Source organism: Phycodurus eques, chromosome 17, assembly GCF_024500275.1.
Source record: "Phycodurus eques isolate BA_2022a chromosome 17, UOR_Pequ_1.1, whole genome shotgun sequence".
NCBI classification, from domain to species: Eukaryota; Metazoa; Chordata; class Actinopteri; order Syngnathiformes; family Syngnathidae; genus Phycodurus; species Phycodurus eques.
Window position 1 is genome coordinate 736217 of NC_084541.1, and position 22961 is coordinate 759177.

General features: G+C 44.9%; 2 protein-coding genes across 2 annotated transcripts in view; one reads left to right on the plus strand and one right to left on the minus strand.

Moving 5' to 3' along the window:
- Nucleotides 1-382: 382 nt before the first annotated feature.
- Nucleotides 383-5748, minus strand: timm22 (translocase of inner mitochondrial membrane 22 homolog (yeast)). Its single transcript, XM_061702594.1, has 4 exons — nucleotides 5490-5748; nucleotides 4628-4824; nucleotides 2501-2573; nucleotides 383-2413 (listed from the first exon to the last, which is right to left on the minus strand). The coding sequence occupies exons 1-4, from the start codon at nucleotides 5746-5748 to the stop codon at nucleotides 2337-2339; spliced, it is 606 nt and encodes a 201-aa protein (XP_061558578.1). The 3' UTR covers nucleotides 383-2336.
- Nucleotides 5749-8699: 2951 nt separating this feature from the next.
- Nucleotides 8700-22961, plus strand: part of specc1 (sperm antigen with calponin homology and coiled-coil domains 1) — a 46464-nt gene continuing 32202 nt past the window's right edge. Inside the window, exons 1-4 of the mRNA XM_061703190.1 lie at nucleotides 8700-8714; nucleotides 9410-9500; nucleotides 15270-15460; nucleotides 15573-15708. Of these exons, the coding sequence (XP_061559174.1) occupies nucleotides 8700-8714; nucleotides 9410-9500; nucleotides 15270-15460; nucleotides 15573-15708 (433 nt within the window). The remainder of the gene's footprint in view (nucleotides 8715-9409; nucleotides 9501-15269; nucleotides 15461-15572; nucleotides 15709-22961) is intronic.

A 22961-nucleotide genomic window follows, 5' to 3' on the forward strand; every position in this document is an offset into this window, starting at 1 on the left:
CTCCACACGGGTCAGGCCGGGATTTGAACCCCGGTCCTCGGACTTGTGAGGCAGATGTGCTAACCGGTCGCCCGCCGTGCCGCCACAGGCCAGTCCAGCTGAAATTGTATTCCCTGTCATTATGTGTAGTAATTCCACTTGCAGCCCATTAGTCACAAACGAGCAGCAAGGGAAGGTGGCTGCTGCTGCTGCTGCTGCAAAAAAAAACAACAACAAAAAAACAAAACAAAAAAACACCACCTAGAATTGTCAGCAACGAATTTTCACGTAAGTATTGAAAAATGGTCGTACAGAACGTTTGGCGCGAGGCACAAAGTGATGTTAATTCCTCAATAATTTCCACTGGTGGTGGTTTACAGGAGAAAAACTATAAAAACTCACAGTACATCTATTTCTGGACCTATTTATATACTTTTTGAGTATCTTTTACTTTTTCAGCACTGTGGGGCCATGTCAAAGAGAAACATTAGTTTTCTGCTGTATCATTGAATTGTGAAAATGCAACTTTTTAAAAAAGGTATTTACACTTTAATTTCCTTTGCCTAGGACCTAGGACAGGGTTTAACCGAACTTTACTGAGCATTGGCATCCATTTTACATTAGAAAAACAATTTGCGCCAGTTTAATTGAACACAAACGCTGATAAGACTCGCAGAAAGCCATGACTTCTTCTGTCCTATGAAGATCATGTAGCCGATATTCACACGTTTATTGTACCTTCTGCCGTCTAATGGAAGAGCATTCAATTGCTCTGCCTATCACTGTACGGCATAAATAATAACTATGTACAAAGTGCTTTGACAGAACACGTACAACACAAAACATAAAATAAAAAACACCTAAAGATACCAACGTAGTAATGATTGATCAAAAAAACAACAACAACAACAATAGAGAAGCCACAGGCAGTGCAGGAGCCCCACAAACCCGGCTGAGACTAAAACGGTTCAAAGATAGTTAGGGGAATACATTTTAAAACACAGTCCAAGTCCAAACCTAAAATCGGGTACATTCAAAACTGGCACAATAATGATATATAAACTATAAATAAAAGTAATAGATGAATATAAATCACGGGGGTAGAAGATGCCATCACATGAAATCCAGTGGAGGAGAAAAAAAAAAAAAAAACAAAAAAAAAAAAAGGCATTGTAAGAAGTCATTTTCAAAGATGCCACAGATTTTGTGTGTCTCAGCTCCACAAAGTCGACCTTCAGTTTCAAGCCTCAAGTTCGGAACATCCAGAAAGCCTTGAAGCGAGGAGCCGAGGCCGCGGGCTGGCTTTTACGTGGCCCGGCCATCATCGTGATCAGATAGCGTCTCATGATTGTGACTTACATGTTTTGTTTTTCAGATTTTCCCCTTACTTTAGTACTTTTGACGAGTTCATCCCGAGGAAGCAAGTAAACTCTCGCTCATCTAATGCTAAGATTTGGGATTCAATCAGATCGGTACTGGCCACAATAATGTCAACCGGGCTTCCCGCCATGTTTCAGTAGACCACCCTCTCGCAAGAAGTTCCCCGGGCACGCTCGACAAGAGGCCCCGACGCCCGTGCCGCTCTGTCCCAGCTCGAACAGCAATTTAGAATATGCAATGGAAGGAACATGCGTGTTACTGGAATGTGGGGGAAATGAAGTGAAGTGCCCAGAGACGAGCAAGCTAGGCTGGGGCCGAGTTCCAAAGCTCAAGGCGGGAGGCAGATGTGCCACTACTGCACCTTGCAGTCGCTCATTTACTAAATCATTTCAGTCTGCTATCAAATGTACGCCTACTGTATTCCATAAGCATACATATACACACTCTATACATACAGTAGATTATAACCGTAAGCCATCTATGCCTTATGTGTGAACGTATAGCTTATAAAATCAACATATACGATTAAAACATTAACATTTTTAGATTTTGTTAAAAGTAGATCAGGGGGCAAAAAAAAGGAGATCCAATCACAGATATACGAATGTAATGTTTATGACAAACACTACTTAAAATAACAACGAAGAAAGCATATTTGCACAGGTGAGCGCACAAATTGGAAAAGTTGGAAAATAAACCCGATGAAATGACCAAACAGTTTTCACATAAATGCTGACTCTTATTAGCATGCGATGTGAAGGTGGCCAGTGTTTTCCCAACGAATCTTTCTTTACACACACAGAAGCTGACAACCGCTCATCTGCCAGCAATTTCAAAACAACGCATAGGTACCGTGTTTTCCTGTCCACTTACAACCAGCGCATAAATCCCACAAATCGTAATTGTGATTTGCAGGCCGACGGGTCGCCATCTCTCACAGGCTCATCCAAAGGGACTCGTTCTTTCTCTTTCGTCGTTCACCGCAGATAATACTCAATGGCTGCAGAAAAAGCCGCAAAGCCTCCGCATCCTAGGACCCCGGCCTTCAGACCAGCTACATATGTGGAAAAAAAACAAACAAGTGTGGACATAAGAACAAATATAACATACAATACAAAAATGTAAATAAGGCTTTACAGACCACGAAACCCAATCGCTCCTCCAGTTATGCAGCCACTGTACACGGCGTTCTTCCAGTCGGATTTGCCTCTGTGCTGTCAATTCAATTGGAGAAAAGTTACAACTGTGTGTCGCTGTCCGTTGAAGAGCAACGAGAAGAGATTTGATTAAATATGCGAGAGAAAAAGGAGGATTGTCATTTATTCATTCATTTTTTTAAATCATATAGGAATGTTACAGGAACTGCACGGAACGGCCCTAAAAGACCCTGTAATGCGAACTCAAAGGTTTATTTCGAAATCCATTATGCATGTTTGAAGATAATTGCTGAAACGTGTCCAAATATAGAGATAAAGTGGGCAACCTTTTTTTTTTTAACCATTTCAGTTTTCCGGATTTTTTGCGGCCCGGCCAAAATGACGCCAAGTGACGCACTCGGGCGTCTGGCATGAGTCGCCCCTCCCGCACTCCATACAAACTTAGTTGGCAGCAGTGGTTAAGCACCGCATTTGTGAGTTACCGAGGCCCGCCAAATGCGACTGGAGCGGACCGTGGCAAAATACCGCGGTCGGCAGCTCTTCGCCGCGCACGAAGCCATTAAGCACCGCACATCTACGGGCACACTGCAATGGAAAAAAACCGGCGACCCCGTATCTGCTTTTGAGGCTCCACATCCAATTTACCATACGCCGTGACTTTTTTTTATTGAAACACAAAAACGGGATGCGATGGTGATGACAGCAGACGGTCGCAAAGACAGGAAAAGGGCGAGAATAAAGGCGGGAGCGGGGATATTTTGAGAGGCTGATGGCAATCGGCGTCCAGTTCTTTGAATTCGCCACAGGTACATATGAAATTATATGACGTATAGTTATTGAAAAACACAATATACATACTGCAATGGCGTGGTTCGTCAGCCAGCTGGGTCTCATTTGCAAACCCCGGAAACGCATTTTTGATTGATTGTTGAAAGCCCCGCGACAAAGCGGCGGGATTTTTTTCCCCGCCTCAAGCCGATGTGGAGGCACGAGGAAGATGTGCGGTGTTTGACTGACAGTTGAGAAGGGCGTTGTTTCAAGCGCATTCAGTGGCTTCATTTGTCATGATTAGGAAAGCCTCATTTCATATTCTTGGTGATTTTTTTTTTTTTTTTTCCAAATCACTCAAATTCGGCAGGGTTGTTAAGACCTCCCTGATGTGTGTCAAAGTTCCAAGACATTTATTCTCCTTTTTCAGGGAGCTCAACTTCTACCGCGGCTGTCACGTGAACACGAGAGCACCGGGTGGCGCAATTGGATCAAATGACAGTTGAGCCAATAAGAGCAGCCCGAGGTCGTCCAATTTCTAATTCGACCAACATTTTCTGGAAACAAATATGCCACTTGTGTCTTTGAAAACCTCTGCCATGCATGGCATCCCACGAGACTTCAATTTACAAATGATTCACTCTGTGCTGGTTTAGCTTTTTATTTGGCCTTTTTTGTTGTTGTTGTTGTTGTTGTTGTTGTTGCCCAAAACAAGAATATGTGAAGAGGAAGAAGAAGAAACACGACTTAGGATCCACTGTACGCTAAAATACTGAGCAGTGGGGAAAGGGAACGTGTTACTGTAAATATTTGTCACTTTAGGACTTCTGTACCATCAGATATTTGTGATTTTAAATCATGCAAAATTAGTGGAAAGAAATATGTACACTTTCTAGGTGGCATTGTATTATTTTCAAGGTGCATATTATAGGTTTAAAATCACAAAATGACACACTCGGAAAATAAGGCCATCATTATGGAACTGAGGGCTGAATATGTGGCGAGTTAACACTAAAAGACAAGTACGTTATGATGTTTTCTTGTTATGATCAAATGATTTGTGGTTTTATTCTCTCTTAATAGTATAGTAAGTCTTTGATGATGTATCCTGTATTATATTGTCTTTTACTGCTTTTTTACATCACGGCCAGGGGACTACAGATGAAAACTAGCCTTCTGGCTAATTCGGGCTTTTTTAACCATGTGTATTGCATGGTCCCCTTTCAAATAAACTGATTAAATATAGCCATAGTCACTGAGCTATTGTTCACGCCTATTTCGGAAGCTGTGTTGTTATATCCTGCACACAGTGCACAAAATGAAGAGTTGCGGGGTTACCGTACCGACTCTATGATGCACTCTGTACAAGAGAACATGGCACCCACGATGGCGAAGTTCTTAGCGTAGGACATGCCCCTCTGGCCCATGTCTCTGAGGACTTCTCGCGCCGTGGGGGTCCTCAGCGGGTCTTTGGGATCGAAACCGACATTGGTGTCGATGCCTGCGGTGAAAACGCCAAACGCTCCTCCGAGGACAAACCCTGTGCAAAACAAATCAACAATACGAGTTGTAAACATTGACTGCATAGAGAGGAGGCATGTCATCTTTTCATCACGATGATGATCGTTGGAACACAGACTTGTTGAGAACGTGCACATAAATTGCCCCCTCTAATCTCTAAAAATGATCATCTCCAAGTCCCAACTTGGGCTGGGCATGGAATCGATTTTTTTTTTCGATTCAATTGAAGGACGATTTTTTTCTGGGTGCGTGTTGCAAAAGCAGGGATTTATCGAAACGGAAACCTTTGACCCGAGGTATGTGCTTCCGAGCTGCCAATGTTTTGCCAAGGTCGCTTCCTCACGCGCAGCGACGATTGAAGGTTCCATGACCTATTGAACAGTGACAATTTTATTACATCCTTAACAATAGTTACTGAGTTAAGTTCCTCAATGATCCTATTAACTATGTGTGGTTTGCCATCACACGTAATTTTCAATTTACCAAATGACTGCCAGCGTTCAGTCTCCCTTGGAACCAATTGACCTCACGTAACATCTTCACACATTCGAACGACGACAGTAAAGAAGGAGGCTAAATCATCATTACATGTAAGGGTTTGCTTACGAGTATCCCATCGGAGAACGCTGCGGCTTTTTTTTTTTTTTTTTTCATATTAAGTACGACGCACCCAATCATGTTTACCTCCAACGCAGGCCAAAAGCGTCTTGAAAGCGCAGCTCTCCATTGCCCTCTCTATCATCTTCTGCTCCTCGCTTTTTGATGGCACCGGCAGTCCCCCCATGACGCCGGGGTTCAAGTCCTTCACGGTCCTCTTGTCCCCAATAAGATGATCCAGAACCATACTGTACTGAATCGGCGGGCTCTCCATGCTCGGAGCAGCCGTAGGAGAACTTTTTGAATGGGAGACGAAAGCTTCCGCAGCACTCGTGGGGGCCGCCATGTTTGTCAATGACAGCTCTTTTAGGTCAATGTAGTCTGGGACGAGAATGAAGCAGATTCTTGCCATTCGTAATTATTTTGGTGGATTGTTAATGGGATTTATAGAATAGTAAATTAGGGCTAGATAATCATTTAAACAATACGAAATTAATCAACGGAGGAATTGTTTAGCCTCAAAAGTGGATAAATTATTTCAAAATGGGTTTCACATCCGCACATTCAAGCCAATATGAACGCCGTGAATCAGGGGTTTTTGCGTTCTGTGGTTTATTTAGCTATTTTGGCTCATTTCAAACCTATTTGGCACAACAGTTTTGTTGTAATATATATATAAATGTCAGGGGAGGAGATATATATATCGGTGAAACTTCCAACCACGGGAAGACGCAGTGGCGACCCACTCGGACTCCATTTCCCACAATGCCACGAGAGTACTGCGCCACGCGCTCCGCCTATCCGGCGGCCAGCTGTGACTTGAGTTGAGGCGGTAGCGGCGGCTGCATCCCGGCCCGACGACAGCAGCACGTCAGTACTGATACTGACAATACTGAACAGGTGAGAAGAACAACAAAAAACAACACATTCTCGCTTATCGCTCTCCCTCCTCGGGCTGAGCTCGTCCGCCTTGCATTATTTGTATCCACTTTACCTTTCGTGTGTTACGTGTAATTGAGAAGGAGAAAGCCGAGCGAGCTTAATTTCACAAGGATGACAGACGGCTGGTACGCGTTCGATTAATGGGGCCATTGTATTTCAGTGCAATAAACTGAAGCAGAGGACGGGAAACCGTTTTTTTTTTTTTATGTGCATTTGCGCCACCGCGTAAGTGTGTTTAAGCGGCCATAAACGCAATCGTATAATTATTGATGCAGTCAGACATGCATCTGACTGCATTTATTCTGTACACTAGTACGTCCCTGCCTTACTCGAGCCGAGGCACATATTTTAGATACGAGCAAAGGATGCAGTAAAGCCCGCAGTGTCCTGAAATAGCGAAGATCTCGTCTCAATGAATTGCATTGAAATGTGGGCCTGTTTAGTTGAACACAAAGCTACGATTCTGTTTTGTGGACGGCAAGAGTTGTTCTGACGGTCACTATATGTCACTGGCATAGATGGCTAGATGAACGAAGGTACATTGTTGGCGGTAGCTCCGAAGGATTTCCACGATGTCACGCCGCACACCTCGCGATCGCTAAATGCGCCGCTGCAAATCGCGATGTCTCCTCCTGCTCTGCAAAGTTGCAAAGTCAGACTTGCTGCAGTTCAACGATAACCCACGTTGAAAGTCAAAACGCGACCACTGTCAGAAGTTGCGTGCAACTGGAAATGGCGCCTGTCCTTATTTTCGGGGATCGTCCAAAAGAAGCCACTTTTGCGTTGAATGTGCTCGCTCAGTGGAAGCTTTCCGTTTTCATCTTGCAATGGCCCACTTTCTTTCAGTCAGCAACCTATTTGGCAAAATGTGTTACAATGGAATATAACTAGGCAAATCTGTGGCAATTGTTCTAGAATGCGGCGTTGATAGTGACATCTCTTTCCTTTCACCAACTCTGGCCTTGTCTGCATAAATGACACCTGTGACGGTGGATATCTTCCACACGTAATTCCAGCATTTCGCCTAGTCTGTGTATCCCGTTTTGTTTCAATAAGCAAAACGATATAAATTGTATCTTTTTTAAGGATGAGCTTAAGGATATATTATTCCCCAAACCCCATGTAATGGATAATACGCAAATGCAATGTGATTAAAAACTTTGATAGCCACCGAGTACCGAGAACAAATCTGACTCACGTGTCTCATCGATTGTTTTTGTAATGAATGTTTCAAATGGTCAAACGTGGCCCGTTGAGAGCGTTGTGTTCATGGAGGCGGCGTCGGTGCGCAGTGGGTCTTGCAGGCCTATTTGAGGGGAACCCAACTGGGCAACAAATGAGAGCTTTCACATTTCTCTTGCCGCTTTTGAAATGTCAGGGGAGGGGAAGAAAAAAAAAAAAAAAACAAGATATACGCGCCAAGTATTACAGTGTGGTTGACGTGTATGTTGTTTGGAGCTAAGTAAAGCATTTTCCTCCCTCCTTATGGTTAACCAGCCCGCAATATAGAAACAGTTGCAAGTGTGCTTTTCTGGGATCGAAGAGGAGCTCCTCGCAGAATTGATTATCTTTTGACATTTGAAATGAAAACGGTCTCGGGTGTGTCATCAATATTCTTCGGTCTGTGTTGTTGTTATTTTTGTTTTCATTTGTTTTAATTGAACGATGTCGTGTCGGAATAGACTTGGCACGACCTTGTGGAAACCGGAGTGGCGAGCTTCTGGATTCCTTTTTCTTTGGCTGCTCTCGTCCTCGATCTGAATCATTACCCAGGCAGTTCCTGTCATTTTCTCGCTATTTATAGCGTGAGGGTTATCTGGGAAGGACCCGTGTTCAGCTGCATATGCTGTACGCGGCTCGGCCTAAGACGAAGCCCCGCCGTCTGCGGCACTGTTCACGGTGGGAAGAATTGAACACGGTTCTCTGCAGGGCGTTCACGTTGTCTTCTCAGCGCTGCTCGAACGTCTCCGGCTCCTCAGTCTCCTTGTCATAACGGCACACCGAGCGAGCGAGTCGAGAACTCGCCGCTGTTCTCGAGTCCTTCGTGTACGTGCAGCGATGACGTGACCTTGTGATGCGGTACAGAGGGTGGAAGGCTGGCTATTATCAAATGTCGTAAATCATACGAACTGACTTTTTATGGCCCTGCCCTTGAGCAAAAGCAAATACAGAAACGGACAGTAGTTCCTTTCGTAACAATAGCCCCGCTGTTGATGTAGCTATATAACTTTGGTTATATAACATGAACAGTTTATTCAGAAACCGTCTCTTCGGTGGCGACGGTGACTCGCGTTCAGGCAAAGTAGTGAGTGTGATAGCACAATTGGCAGTTCGCGTGCGTGCAGCTGCGCGGACATGCACTTGGCGAAGGTGGGGGCAGCCATTGGAAAGGAATGACCACTTGCATTTGAAATGTCAATTATTTGGATAACTGAAGCGTATCTCGGGGGGGGGCGGGACATTATTTCCAAGATATGCAAAATGTACAATAAGCTGTATGCCAAACTGTCCGTCTGTATCTTTTCCATCTGAGAGATGTTTGGATTCAGTCGAAGAGTCCTTTCTTCACCTGGGGGAAAAACCCACACACACAAGGAAATGGTGCTTCTCTAATGGATCACGAGGGTCACATTTGAAATGAAGCTGATGGGTCTTGTTTTCACACTTGCTCCCGCCGACATGCACGGTGAATGTCTTGAAGGCGATTCTTCGATATCATCGGTCGGGCTCTTCCCGGTAAACAGGACGAGCAAGTTTGCACGTGTCAGGTGAGCGAGAGCAGGGAAACACGTGAACTATTTGTCTGAGAGGTTATTACGGACTGTAAGTAAAGATGAAGAAGATGAAACGCTAGTCGGAGGGCATAAGTGTTTCTGTCCTCGGCCTGCCCGGCCCATGCGTTACGACGCTCCGTTGCGGAAAGCCGTTGAGCTTTGTTCTCATGCACGCTGTGCAAGTGTTTCTATGGAATCCGCCCACTCACACTACACGCACACAGGAAAGCGGCAGAAGGTTTTGCAACGTGGCTCCGGCTGTTTATCGGATCCGAAGTTTGACACCATCAGAGCAGGAAGTTGAGCTGTCTGGGGAGCCTTGAAACAGAGCCTCTAGCTGATGAACTTCGCTTGAAGATTATTACTTGCGCGATCCTTCTTGGTAAGCAAATGCATGAATGTGACTGGCGCAGGGTGGCACTTTCCAATGCATCGGTCATTGCAAAGCATAGAGCTAAGTGTATATCAAGGCTGAAGGCCAATTATATGTTCAACTGCATCAAGAGCATTCACATAACAGAGAGTGTCACTTTTTTTTTTTTTTTTTTTCTGCATTTGTGCATTGTTAACTTGAAGCGGGCTTCATCGGTTCACGCAACAAGGCTGGTTAGGACAGCACGGGCCTGGGTTTTTACTGTGGAAACCGACTAACCTTGTTGCGTGAACCGATGAAGCCTGCTCAGCTCTGGCGAGAGCCCAAACGTCTTCTAAGGCAACCGGAACAGCCCGGTTGTGATGGATTCAATGAAATGACCCGCATGAATGAGAATATGGACAGCCACGTTGCTTCTTGGAGTTTTGGGCATTTGCCAACTGCTTTGCGATGTAAAAGCGACCACCGCCCGCTGAAACTGGAATGAAACGCTATTGCCTGCAAATGATCCATCGGCGACCTCTACGCTTATGCTTATGTACAATATTACACTGGCCATTGAGCTACAAAGCTGGACCACCTGTGTTCATTTTGATTGATTGATTTTTAATTCACATGTATCACTGAAGGTGTAATATTGATATTTGGCACTAAATGCAATTGTTGACTGATCTGAGAGGTGTTTGGGTTAGCTACAATCGTACGAGAAAATGAATACTCTGTGAATTCGACCGATACTAGAAGGGGCACTGAGAACGAGAGGAAGGGGGGCAGCCGAGGTTGGTCACCACGCACCCATGCAGACAGACAACCGTCGGAATTTTGAATCTGGAGACCCCAGAGAGAGCCGACACGAAGGGGGAAAGAGCGTGAATACTCCCGTTTGAAAGGCCTCCAGTCAGTGCTAACAGCTCTCGATGCGAACCAATGTTTGCGTGCGATCGTGATTTTGGGAAAGAGCGTGGCGTCCGGTGGCGCATCAGTTTCACATCTCCCCAGACTAAAGTGGAACACCAAAAGAAAGCAGAGACCGTCTCGCAGCGTGAGGCTAATAATGCATTCTTCCGCTCTCCTTTTCGCTGAGCTCGTGACTCTTGGAAGACCACCTCCCGAGACCTAGCCACGATGCAGATGAGGATGTGGCCAGACAGGCACCATTCATACCTAACATATGCATGTGAAAACATGTTTCAGAAGCATATCTGGCATTTTGTACCGGCGGTGTATTGGAAATTGTTCAGACTTCATAGTATTTGGTTGCAAAAAAATTGGACTCACCATCTAATGTTCTATTGTTGTAACAAGATATTCATGTTGGTGGCACACCGGCCAACTGTTGCCCTTTTTGAAAAGAATTGTAAATTGCAAGAACATGTATTTGCATCAACGCTTGCATCCCAAAAGGAAATAAGCGAACACAGAATTGACACTTTATTCGACGGAACTTCAACTCGACATTGAATTTGTCGGCATCTCTCCGGCGTTAGAATTGTGCGTATAGTGGTGGACGCTACGGTTAGCGGTGGGAATGCTCATGGAAAAGCGGCCGTGCATTGTAGAGCGGAATCACCACCATTGTGCGTGCGTGCGTGCGTGCGTGTTCACACCCCGTGTGGAGAATCTGACTCAGGTCTTTTTCCTGGAGAAAAGACAAGTGAGAGCCACTCAGAGAAGAGAGCTCCGGACTTTTGTTCCAGGATTCTCGCCAATCCTCCCTGCCTTTGCTATCCGGGATTCAATATTTGGTCAAATGGTTGTATTCGCCCATTGCCACCATCTTTGTGTGGCTATTTTCGATTCAGTTTTGTTCTGATTAAAAACCTGTTCTATGACTGCGTATTTTTCGGATCATCTTAATTATTAGTCATTCGACGTTTGAAGTCACGCAAAAAAAGAACAATACAACGTAGCACGTGACGTGGAAATCGGAGACGACAGTTGGATTCCGCTTTTTCACACAACCACACCGCTGACGGCGCTTGGTGTGCATTTTCGATGACTCGAGTCCCGGGTCGGTGTTGAAGAAAGATGGTTTCGGAGGAGCTGGGAGTGCCGACGCTCCCCCGTAGAGATGGTTTAGAATCTTTGTTTCTACTCGCCTGGCGGCTAACATAAAGGCACAGTCCCACTCGCGTCTTGCAGCAACAGGCCTGATTTCCTTCGAATGAATACGGAATTGTTGTTCAACCGTCTATGGCGTAGCTGTGTTCTGAGCAGGGGTGCGGTCAGACCGAACTTGGCTTCTCGCCGCAATCTAAGGCCTGTTTCATTCCTCGCCAAAGCGCAGTGTGCATTCTACCCACATGCTACAGCCTTGGCGCATACCATAGGATGCGGGATGGAAATGACACCACATTCACGCTCACATTTAGGAAGACTCAAACATTTTACACATTACTTTGGACTGGCGACGGTACAGCAAATAGTACTGCATATTCAAGATGTGTTCCGAGATTTATAAGTGACGAGAGTCGTGGCGTATCGGTACGTCACCTCCTTTCGCTGTAAGAGAAAGACGGCGGCGAGGAATCGCAGCGCGGTCTTCCTCTTCCTGACTTTTCTGTATCGCGCGTTGCAGCTGCAGCGTGCAAAGGACGAAATAGTCATCGGCCAATGTTTGATTTTTCAGTTGTGGATAATTGGCTTTTGTACATCATACTGTACAATATTAGTTTGTCATCGATCACTGTCGCTGTCATATTGGCCGAGAGCGTCATACTCAAGTTGGGAAATTGAAAAGACAAATAACTCGAAGTCTCTTTACCAAAGTAAACATCCGCTAGGCCTGTTTCTGCCGGGCTTCTCATGTTTGTCAGACCAGATGAGTCGCTTAGTCTTCGTTATCCGTCATCATACAACAGCGGCTACGGCAATATTGCCGTACGGGGCTCGTCGCGCGTTTGTTTAGTTGCGTCGGCCTCGTGAAAGCTTTCCTACTATCAACTGGGCACGGGTGGAGAAAAGATGCAGCGTTTTATAGCTTTGCTGTTGACGGTGTATTGAGCGTGGTCTTAAGTACGCGATGTGTGCTACGTAGGTGCTGGCTGCAAAGACAAACATTTGCTCATTTGGCCGGCGCATGCGGTCGGCACGTCTGCTCACAGCAAAAAGTGTTTGGTTCGTATGTCGACTCACCCTCTCAGTGTGGAGTTGACGTGGGCTTTCTCTTGGTACTCTGGCTTTTGAGTCCAAAGAACGTACGCGAATTGTCAAACTAAATAAGCCGCCGGTGTGCATGTGAGCGGGGATGGCCGTTTATCTAAAGTATGTGATTGACTGGCGACCGCTCCAGGGTGTACTCAGGTTCTCGCTCAAAGTCAGAGGGGAGCTCGTGTTGGCCCCGCAATTTCCCTTCACCGCTCGCAGATTTCCTTTGAGGAAGACTTGGAACAACAACAACAGCAACAAAACATTAAGAGCTGTTGTGCGCTCACGTACGGAAAATAACAAGAGAAGAGACGATCTCTTGAAATGAAATGTAGGATCGTGACACTGCGGTGACGCTGCTGGACACGCCGACCTCATTTAATGTTCATATGTGTTTTCAAGATCTGCAATAGTGAGCTACATGTCAAGCATGTCCCTGCTCAGCTTCCTTTTGCGATTAGAATTACACCGCCCGCCCCGCCCCGTCCTGTCTGCGAGCAATCCGCCCTGCTCAGATCAGATGTGCAAGATTGGCTCGTTGACACACCCAAGCAGAGAAGCGCTCTCGCTTGCTCCTCACTCATCTGATCTTAAGCGGCGGCAATTTCGCCTCCTCTACGAGTTCGGGCGCATGAGGCGCATACACCGCGCGTGCGCGCTTTATAGGCACAGTGCGACCGCAGTCATAACAACAATATTACATTGAGTTTCTTACCAGCCTTGTTCCAACTTCATGTCAAAATGTTTGTTTTGTGATCACAGTTCATTGTGTTCTATTCGCTATATCTTGTGTTGATGCTGTATATTTATAGGCTTATAATCATCAAGGGAAATTCGAATACTGTCGCGGAGCTCTTGGAGAATCTCAGGTTGTCTCGGAGACATCTGGGTTCGTAACTAGGCCGGCATCAAGTAAGTGGGACACAGTTTGGGCTCAAGAGGAGTTGGCCTCGTATTGCTGCAGAAAGTTACAGTCAGGCCAGATTTCAGATTCCCTTGCCACGAGTGATCCAGAGTATGAAAATGACTTTTGCCTTGGAGAAATAATGCTTGCGATCATGAATATTCGGAAATAGAAGGTCGCGGTGTTCCCAGCATCACGTTGAGAAGAAGGTTCTTGTCGGAGGAGAAGAGAGGCATCGTAGCGGTTAAAGAGCGCTTGAGCCACGAGGGCCGTGCGAGGGGGCAGCCATAGGATGCTGCCCGCAGAGGACTTGGACTCCCATGATGGTGAACTTCTCAGGACAAAAACTGTGAACTGTACAATCTCATTCAGATCGGAGCACGAGCAAACGGGCTTACGTTTCATTTTGTACATTTACAAAAGCAAATGTCGAAGCAAATGTACATTTTCTACATTTGCTTCGATGGGCAACGTGTCGTGTAATGCTTGCAGCCTTTGAGTAAAATGACATAGGATGTAGCCTAAAACGGAGGAGAGCAGAGGAATACGTCGTTCTCGGCTCAGGTCCGCCGGTAGGGTGACGAGCGTGTCTTCCTTTGATTGTTTTGTTCGTCCACAAACAGGACGAGTGTTTTTAGAAGGCTGCCGATGGGGAACGAAAACAACATGCCTTGTATGCAGACAATGCCTCATTTGAAGTACATTTTCGTGAGCATCCGTTTGTTCGACTGTTACTCAGCAACAAGTTCGCAATTTGAAAAGGTGCAAAAAGCAGTTAGGATTGCCGAATGCTGATTTGAGACCTATTGAAAACTACTTGCAATTGTTTTTTAAGCGCACTTATTCTCCGGTGCTAAGTGCACTCCCACTTCCTTCCATTTTCCACATCGTGTCCCCTTGCAGACATCGAAGGCAAACGTCTCTCGGTCACACTCGCATCCTGTTGGAGTCGGAAAATAGAGCTATTATGGCAGCCGGTCGCTTTCGTTCCCAAAAAGGATGCTTGAATGTTGCTCGCTGCCTACCTGTCAGCTGACACTTCTTGTTGTTCGACGCTGGCACTGCTTGGAAGCAACTTCAAACAGGAAAGGCTTTACTCATGATTTACTCATGCTGCTGCCTTCAGGCGAGTCTCGCTTGAATGTTTTCTTGGTATTCCTAATGCTTTTTGCATTTGCACGGAGGAAGCATATTTGACCTGCTCTCCTGTGCTGGCTTTACAATTTTAACCAAGGTGTGGTACTTGCAGGACACAACTAAATACTAAAGTCATACAATTCTAGCGCAGTGTCAATGTTTTGCGGTAGCGCCAATGTAGCTCTATAGTGCCCCGCAGTGGACAAAGGCTAAAGGTTCAGCTTTGGTTTTGGCAGGGATTCGAAAACGTTTTGGGTCCAGGAGAGAATTCTTCTTCCGAGGACGCCAAAATAACATCATGCTGTAATGTGGGCCCCTAAATGTCACATTTATGAGCTTGCGGCCTTAATATGCTTGACCTGTTTCATAGAAATTCATTGGAATTCAATTCAATCTCTATCCATTGTGGATAACTGGCACTGCTTCCACGAACAACATGAATGCCGACAGAGAGGAGCTAGTTTGCAGAAGTGTTACAATGTCTGAATACTTGCAAGCTATCTGTTCGGGGTTGTGCTTCAGAATACGAATTTCTATCTTAACGTGTTGATTTGACCCAGCTAATAAACATCCAAATGATTTTGGTTCAGGAGTCGGCAACTGTCGCACAGCCATGATGAAAGCGGGTGCCGCCAAGTTGGGGATGCCCAAGGCGGGACTCCAGGAGCGGGCGAAGCAGGCTTCTCCAGCTCCCTCTTCGTCATACTCCACTAGCGCCTCCACGGCCATGAGGACTTCCAGATCGTCCGGTACGCTGGCCTCAGACCAGCGCCTCGGCCGGGTGAGGCCCAAACCTGAGTTGCCTCGACCGACCAAACCCTTGGGTGTTATACTTATTGACTGAGATCGCAGATGACCGACGTTATCGCTACTGACGGCGGTTCCGTTTTCAGCTGAAACGCGCCAACAGCGATGACGCGCTGACGAAGGCCGCGCCGGCAGCCGCTGCTCCTGGCTTACGCGTGAAGAAGACCGTGACCGCTGGAGCTATCTCGGATCTCGCTGAGGCCCGGCCCCGTAGTCTCGCTGGTAAGTCGGATCTGTTCATATCATTTGAAATCATTCCATACATAATTAGCATAATACGGTTTTGTACGGTCGTTTTTTGGGGGGTTTGTTCGTGTGTTTTTTTTTTTTTTTTTACTGTGGACAGGGTTTGTGCTTGTCATAAGTGACCTACATACTCACCTCACATATTGGTAAATATTTAGTTTGGATTTCAAGACGTGCCACTTTCCTACAATCTATAGTTGTCAGTATACAGCCCTCCCTTTTGTTGCCAGACGGTTTAGTGAGCTCTGTACGTTGAGTTGTTTTGAGGGGACAGCAAATGTTCATACAAGCTGTATGTTCACGACTTTACATTGGAGTGAAGTGCCGTTTATTCAGTGTTGTCCATGAAAAGATCAGATAGTGACAAAAAAAAAAAAAAAAGTGAGGCGTGTGTTCCCATGTTAGTGGTACAATTTCCCACTTCAGCCACGAGAGGACCACACACCCTAAAAAGGGCTCTGGGTTTTCTCTACTTGACCTTTTTTGGGTTGGCTGCACTGTGGTGCAATGTTTTGCTTCTCACAGAATGGACTTATTCCATAACACATTCAACTGCCCCTCTGCCATTTGCTTAGCTGTGCAAACAGCAGGTGATGTTTTGAATAACAAATCAGCACAAATAATTCTTTTTGAAGGAAGCGATGATGGTCTTCGTTGTCTAACACAACACAATAAGTGTCTTATTTCAAACAATTTACTTTGAGGCTCGTTACATTTTCAGTTTTGGATCATCATACCGATTGTGAGAGTTCACAAAGACAACTGAAGTAAATCACCAACCTTTTACTTGTTCATATAGTGCCAGATGTGTTTGGATTCTCCCCCCCCCCCATTAATAAATGAAAAATTGATGCAGAAACTGGATTTTGTAATTACTCGGGTTGTCTTTGCTAAATATTTAAATTGGCTCGACGATCTGAAAAGTAGGATAAATAGGTCAAAAATAATTCACAAATCTAGAAGGGGGCAAATATTTACTGACGACACCGTATGCAGCATCCTACGGGATTTAACCTGAATAGCTCGCAAATGGTTTCATACATTTCATTCATTATGGATTGCAGTTGAATTATGAAATGGAAAGTATTAAATCGCCCGTTTTGGCTGCCCGATCTTGCATATCGTATGCAGCTTACCTGTGCTGTAAATATTTAATTAAATACATTTCTTCGTGCTATTCAACCAATTGTAGCCACAGTTGCTGCTTTATTTGAACTCAGCAAAGTTTTGTTTTGTTTTGCACGGGGAGGTTCAAAAGAGGACCTTTTATTTAAGATATTTGGGTTTTCGTATGAATATGGAAACTACTCATTCTAGTTCTTCACCGCCTTAATTGTTCCACACTCCTCATCTTATGGTGACTCATCCCCAAAGTGGATTCTACGCTTCAGTGCGGCTCTTCCTCAAGGGGCTGATTTGCTGAAATAAAGATAATTGGGTTGAGACTTCAAACGAAATGAAAGTAAAGTCCACACTCCTGAAAAAGAAAAAGAAGACGAGTGAATTGTCTCTAATTAACAAACGGATATTTTGCAGTAGTATTTTCTAACTCAAGTAAGAAGTGTGCATGATAAATTCATCATCCTCGGATACTCACATTGGCCTAGTTTTGTGAACTGATTTCTGGTAAGCAGTCATCACCAAGGGAATGAATCTCGCTAAATAATTCTTTTTCATAACGAAAATCTTATGAACGTCTACCGTAACGGAATTTCGTTGTTGCTCTCGGGCAGAACTGCGTCCTGTTTTCGAAATGAAGGTGGTGTTTTTTTTAATTTTTTTTATTTTGGGCTAATTTTTCATTCCAGTGGAAGAAAACTAATCGGTTACATTCGCTCGTATGTTGTTTTCGATGTGCTGTACAGTAGCTTTGGAAATCCACAATTAAAATGTGCTTACACCTTTTAAGTTCTCGCAGAGCACGCACCACCTCTTCTATTTACCCACTAAAGGGCGGCGCAGTTGCTTTTGTTCAACTTGATGTTTCAGTCGAGCCTGCTGTGTTGAGACGCATCAACGCTGTCACACAGACATTCAGCTGTCGTCTATCAGTCGGATGAGCTGACTCGGACGACTCTATACTTACCGTGAATATGAAATGTGAAAGGCTCTCCGGTATTTCAACTTGAAATATTGCAGGACCTGACTGTACTGTAGAAATGTCATGGAGACCTTTCTCACCCAGCTGTATTTTGTCAATACTTAAAAGGCATCATCCTTGTTTACCAGATGGCTCACGTTTCTTACATTTTCACTGTAATCTATTTACATCCTCATTTTTCATAGCACTTGTATCTCAGCTACCATTCATCTGGATCTGTAGATTGTGGAGGTGTACAGTGGGGCAATCTGTAGATTTGGCTTTGACATTGCCACTTTTCACTTGTACAGCTTTCGAAAATATGTCCATACAGTATCTGCAAACCCCAATTCATGAAGGTTTGCAGTCAAAACGGAATACAACGATTTGCAAATCATTTTCACCACAAAAACACAATATTTAATGTTCAAACTGATGAACATTATTTATTTTATATGTTTTTGCAAATAGCGGGAAACTGTGCTGTGGTCTGATGAGTCCACATTTCAAATTGTTTTTAGAAATCATGGACGTGGTGTCCTCCGGGCCACAGAGGAATTGTTATCAGCGCAAAGCACAAAAGCCAACAGGTGTGATGGTATGTGTGTGTTTTGGTGCCCATGGCATGGGGAACTTGCACATCTGTGAAGGCACCATTAATGCTGAAAGGTACATACCGGTTTTGGAGAAACATATGCTGCCATCCAAGCAACATTTCTTTTTCAGGGATGTCACATTCTACACGTGTTACAACAGCATGGCTTCGTAATAAAAGAGTGTGAGCGCTATACTGGCCTGGTAGGAGTCCAGACCAGTCTCCCATTGAAAATGTGTGGCGCATTATGAAGCGCAAAATACGACAACGGAGACCCCGGACTGTTGAGCAACAGACGTTGTACATCAAGCAAGAATGGGAAAGAATTCCCCCTCCAAAGCTTCAAAAAATAGTGTTTTTAAAAGGAAAAGTGATGGAACACAGTGGTAAACATGGCCCTGTCCCAGCCTTTTTGGAACATGTTGCAGGAATCTAATTCAAAATGAGTAAATATTTCGCCAAAAAAGCATTGTTTATCATCAAAATGTTTATCAGCTGTAGGAGCCATTCAATTGAATTGAATATAGGTTGAAAAGGATTTGCAAATCATTGTATTCTGTTTGTTGTTTTACATTTGACACAACATTGCAATTGGGGTTTGTGTTAAAACATTTCATTGCATCAATTACTGTGCTTCACGTTTTCCATGATCCCAGTTGATTCCAACATCCAGAATGCTTTGCTGGAGATGACTTTAACACCACAAATGGGGAAAAAAGCCTATAAATTGACCTGGCACGCAGCAGGATTTCCAATGCGTTATTTTTGTGAATGGGTTCAGATTTGGCACTTAACCAACTCTACCGTGCTGTCAGACAATAGGTTCCCGATGACTTATTCAAAATGCCTTCTCAATAATTCAGTCAAGCTTTCATCGGTGGAGACCCTGTGGAGTGTGCAGAAGGACGTAGACGGTCTGGTGAGGATACAAATAGCCCTTACATTGAAAAACACTTTACTATATCATGGGTGCCATTCAATTCTGAGTCGAGCTTAAATTTCGTAAACGTTTCCCTGTGAGTCATTTTAGTTCGAATTGAATCGTGAGCACGTGTCCGGCTGATATCTGGCCTCTTTTCTAACGCCGTATGTGAACATTTTCAGTTCAAATTTAGAAAGCGAGCAAATGTGGGTGACATCTCGCTCGCTTGTCTTTTATTGTGAGGGCCACTGAAAAGCATCCTTGCATACTTGCATGTCATTTACGGATGCAAGAAAGAGTTCAAATCTCTTTCCCTGTCCGCTGTAGCACTTCAAATTATACTAAAAACACTGATTTATGTAGATTCGAGGTCATTTATTTGTAACTGCATTTCCTCATGCCCCTTCATATATGGTACTTGAATTAGAAGACACACTTTTGATCACCTCATCAGTTCATATCTTGTCTTTCGATTGCAATAAAACTAAAGGCAAGCGGAGGGACGAGCAGCCAAAGTGATGTGATTCAGGAACATTATTTGTCTGGACTATATTTAGGTTTGATGAACTCCATCTGAGATACCGGACTCGGTCCCTCCCATGTATGGTTCTTGAGGCCGTCATATCTGTCAGATGAATTAATCACGTACGCCTCAGTCCACATGGGGACACTCGGTCTGCGTACGCATTCAGCCGTGACCGACGCACACTGACACGAGCGCTCAAAACATATTCATTCGAGATAGTCCTTGACGCGCAAATATAACCAGAAAATGAACTTGAATCTCTCCGCGACCGCGCTATACATTACGCTGTACATTACGGTACTGTCGCCTCGTTGATTATGCATACGCGTGTAAAAAGGATTATTAGAAAGAAGCCGTTTGAGCGTGTGTGCTCTGGCCTACGTGTAGACGCAGCCTCCCTCCTTAATAAGCTTTTGACATCGACGCTCAGATTCTGCGCCTCGGCTTCATGAAAGAACGGAAACGGAACGGAAAGAAGTTCTTTAAATTGCTCTCTGTAGATACTCGTGACCCCGAAGTCCGTGGAAAGGCACGACAGTGGGAATGTCTTGCCACATCTTGAGAAAGGCCTGTTGTGCCAGCAGAGACGGAGGTCCTGCGGTGAGGAGAACATTCTTGGCGGGATTAAGGATATGTTTCTTTACCAAAGTGGATGTGCTGATCTAAGTGGAGGTGAAAGCAGCATAATAAGAGCGGTGGATGGAAATAAGAGTCGATGTAACATTTAGATTCCTTGGGAATGGAATGGAATGGAATGGAATGGGCTCGGAAGCGGCCCGTAAGGTTGCCTGTCCGAGCGGATGCGGGCAGGAAAAGACTAAGAGCGACCGCAGTGTTTTAGAATTCAAATCCAAAAATACAGCTTCCACTCAAAACTTGCACTGCTGTATTATAATGCGTCTACTCCTAGTCAATCTTATTTCATAATTCCTTTCATCAAGAAACGTAAGTCTGAAGTGATAAGAGTCGTCATTCCATCATTCAGATTAAAAATGCCACTGAAAAAAGAGATTATGCGAGGCAATGAGTTTTCCCGATAGCTCCTCACGCGGCTGCTTCGCTCAGCATACACAATGTGGGGAACGAATAATGTAGCAAGCAGTGAGAGAAAGGGTCACCATCGTTGTTCTAGTACGGGCTGGCCGGTTTCATTCTGCGTGCGAGAGAGCGAGCGTTTGTGTGTGTGTGTGTGTGCGCGCGCGCGAGCGAGCGAGCGTGGGAAGCCACACCTCCTGAACCAGCGGTTATCACAGCAATAATCATGTGCATATGACGCTGCCTGCATCGCCCTTGCGGAGGATACGGAAACTCACAAGCTTTGACACACGCGAGCAGCCGCTCGCCGTCACGACACGTCGCCTGCCTCGCATTCTCACAAACACGTTCACACAGTCCTGGGAAGGATCGTATCCAAGAAGATCCGTAGTGGGAAAGAAGACGAGGGAGCGCGATGTGAATTTCCTTCACCGTGACTGAGTGTTGGCGATTGTGGATGCTGAACAAATGCGACCACGCTGACACCCCCCACACTCATACATCACAGATCCCCCGCAGCCACAAATTGTTGGATTTGTCTTCACTGTGTGGAGTGTGGGAGTCGCAGACCGGACCGACATGGGGAACCAAGCAGGGAGACGGGAGGAAAGCGAGCCAGGTCTGCTTCACTTGCACCTTTTGTCTGCCGCACCTTAGTCAAATTGTTTCACATTGATGAGCTGGGGCTGACTAACTTGCATGTCGTGTGTTGCTTGCTGCATGTCTGAAAGACAAGTTCAGGCTGATGATGAGTACTGCTCGAAATGCCCCGGAGCTATTGAAGCCATTAAATGTTTGTAAGGTATGTTCTTATCACAAATGATGAGCATGTTTACACTTTGTTTGTTTGTTTGTTTGTTTGTTTCATGGCGTGCAGTCATTCAGCCGGAACAGATCTGTTTGTGCACCTCTGTGTAGTCTGTGGAAGTAGGGCAGGAGGAGGAGTACGCTTTGAGAAGCTGCTAGAGGAGCTAAGATCATCTCTCCGCTGCCCTGAGCAGAATATGCCTGCGCCAGATTTCAATTCCTTTTCAAGCCTCTCTCAAAGGCAGCAACTTAAAGCTCATCACAAGCGTCAAAAATGGGTTTCAAATGCAGTGTAAATCTGCCGTGTTGTCTTCTGCAAACATCAAACACCCCGAAAAATATAACCCGCTTCCTGGATTTTTGCTGTTTTGTAATGCACGGACACATTCAGTAGTATTTTGTTTTTAACAGCAGTGGGTTGAGCTGTACCAGTCTATTTTGTAATGCATTTCTCAAGGATCGCTGACAAATGCAGTTTCTTCACGTACAGTATATGGTGCTAAAGTAAGAATTCCCAGTCAGTATCAATTAGTATTAGGAGAAAATATGGATTGATTCAAATGTAACAAAAACCAAGACTGATATTCTTGGAATTAAGAATTGTTGCGAGGCAAAATTCTTCTTCTTTGGGTGCAGCTGAATGATTGTCTTGTTTGCTATTCTCATGTGTAGCGGATCGTCCGGGCCCGTCCAAACAACATTATCGTGGAATTTTGTTCTCCCTGACTTTTTGGAGGATGCAATGTATTATAATGCCTTTACTGTATATGCACGTTGGCCTTTCCATTCTTCTTACTAATCAGCGGTTTGCATCTTCAAATTGAACCGCTCCGCTTTTGTTCATGCTTATCACCTTCACTCCTGCCCTGTGAACGTCGTTGCTGATTTGACTAACGGTTGTTTTAGGGTCTTTCTTTATGGCTTTGAAAAATATTTTAGTTGTCAAAGGTTGCTGTTTTCCATAGTCAACTTGTTTGGCGTTTGTAAACTATTACAGCAGTTGTTTCTTCTTCGGTGGCATTCCAAATGATTGTACAGTATTGGCTATGGCTATGGACAATGTTTGTGCAGTCACTGACCGACAGCTTCACATTAGCTTGGTTTTCAGTGGCAGCTCTCTGGTTTTTATATCGGTTGCACCTCTGAGCCGTACAGACATGCACGGGCAAAATCCCAAATCTGGAACTGAACTGAGACAATGATCTCCATTTCTTGTTTTTGATCAGGACAGGACAGAAAGCTTGGCCATGCAGGAGCTTCTCCT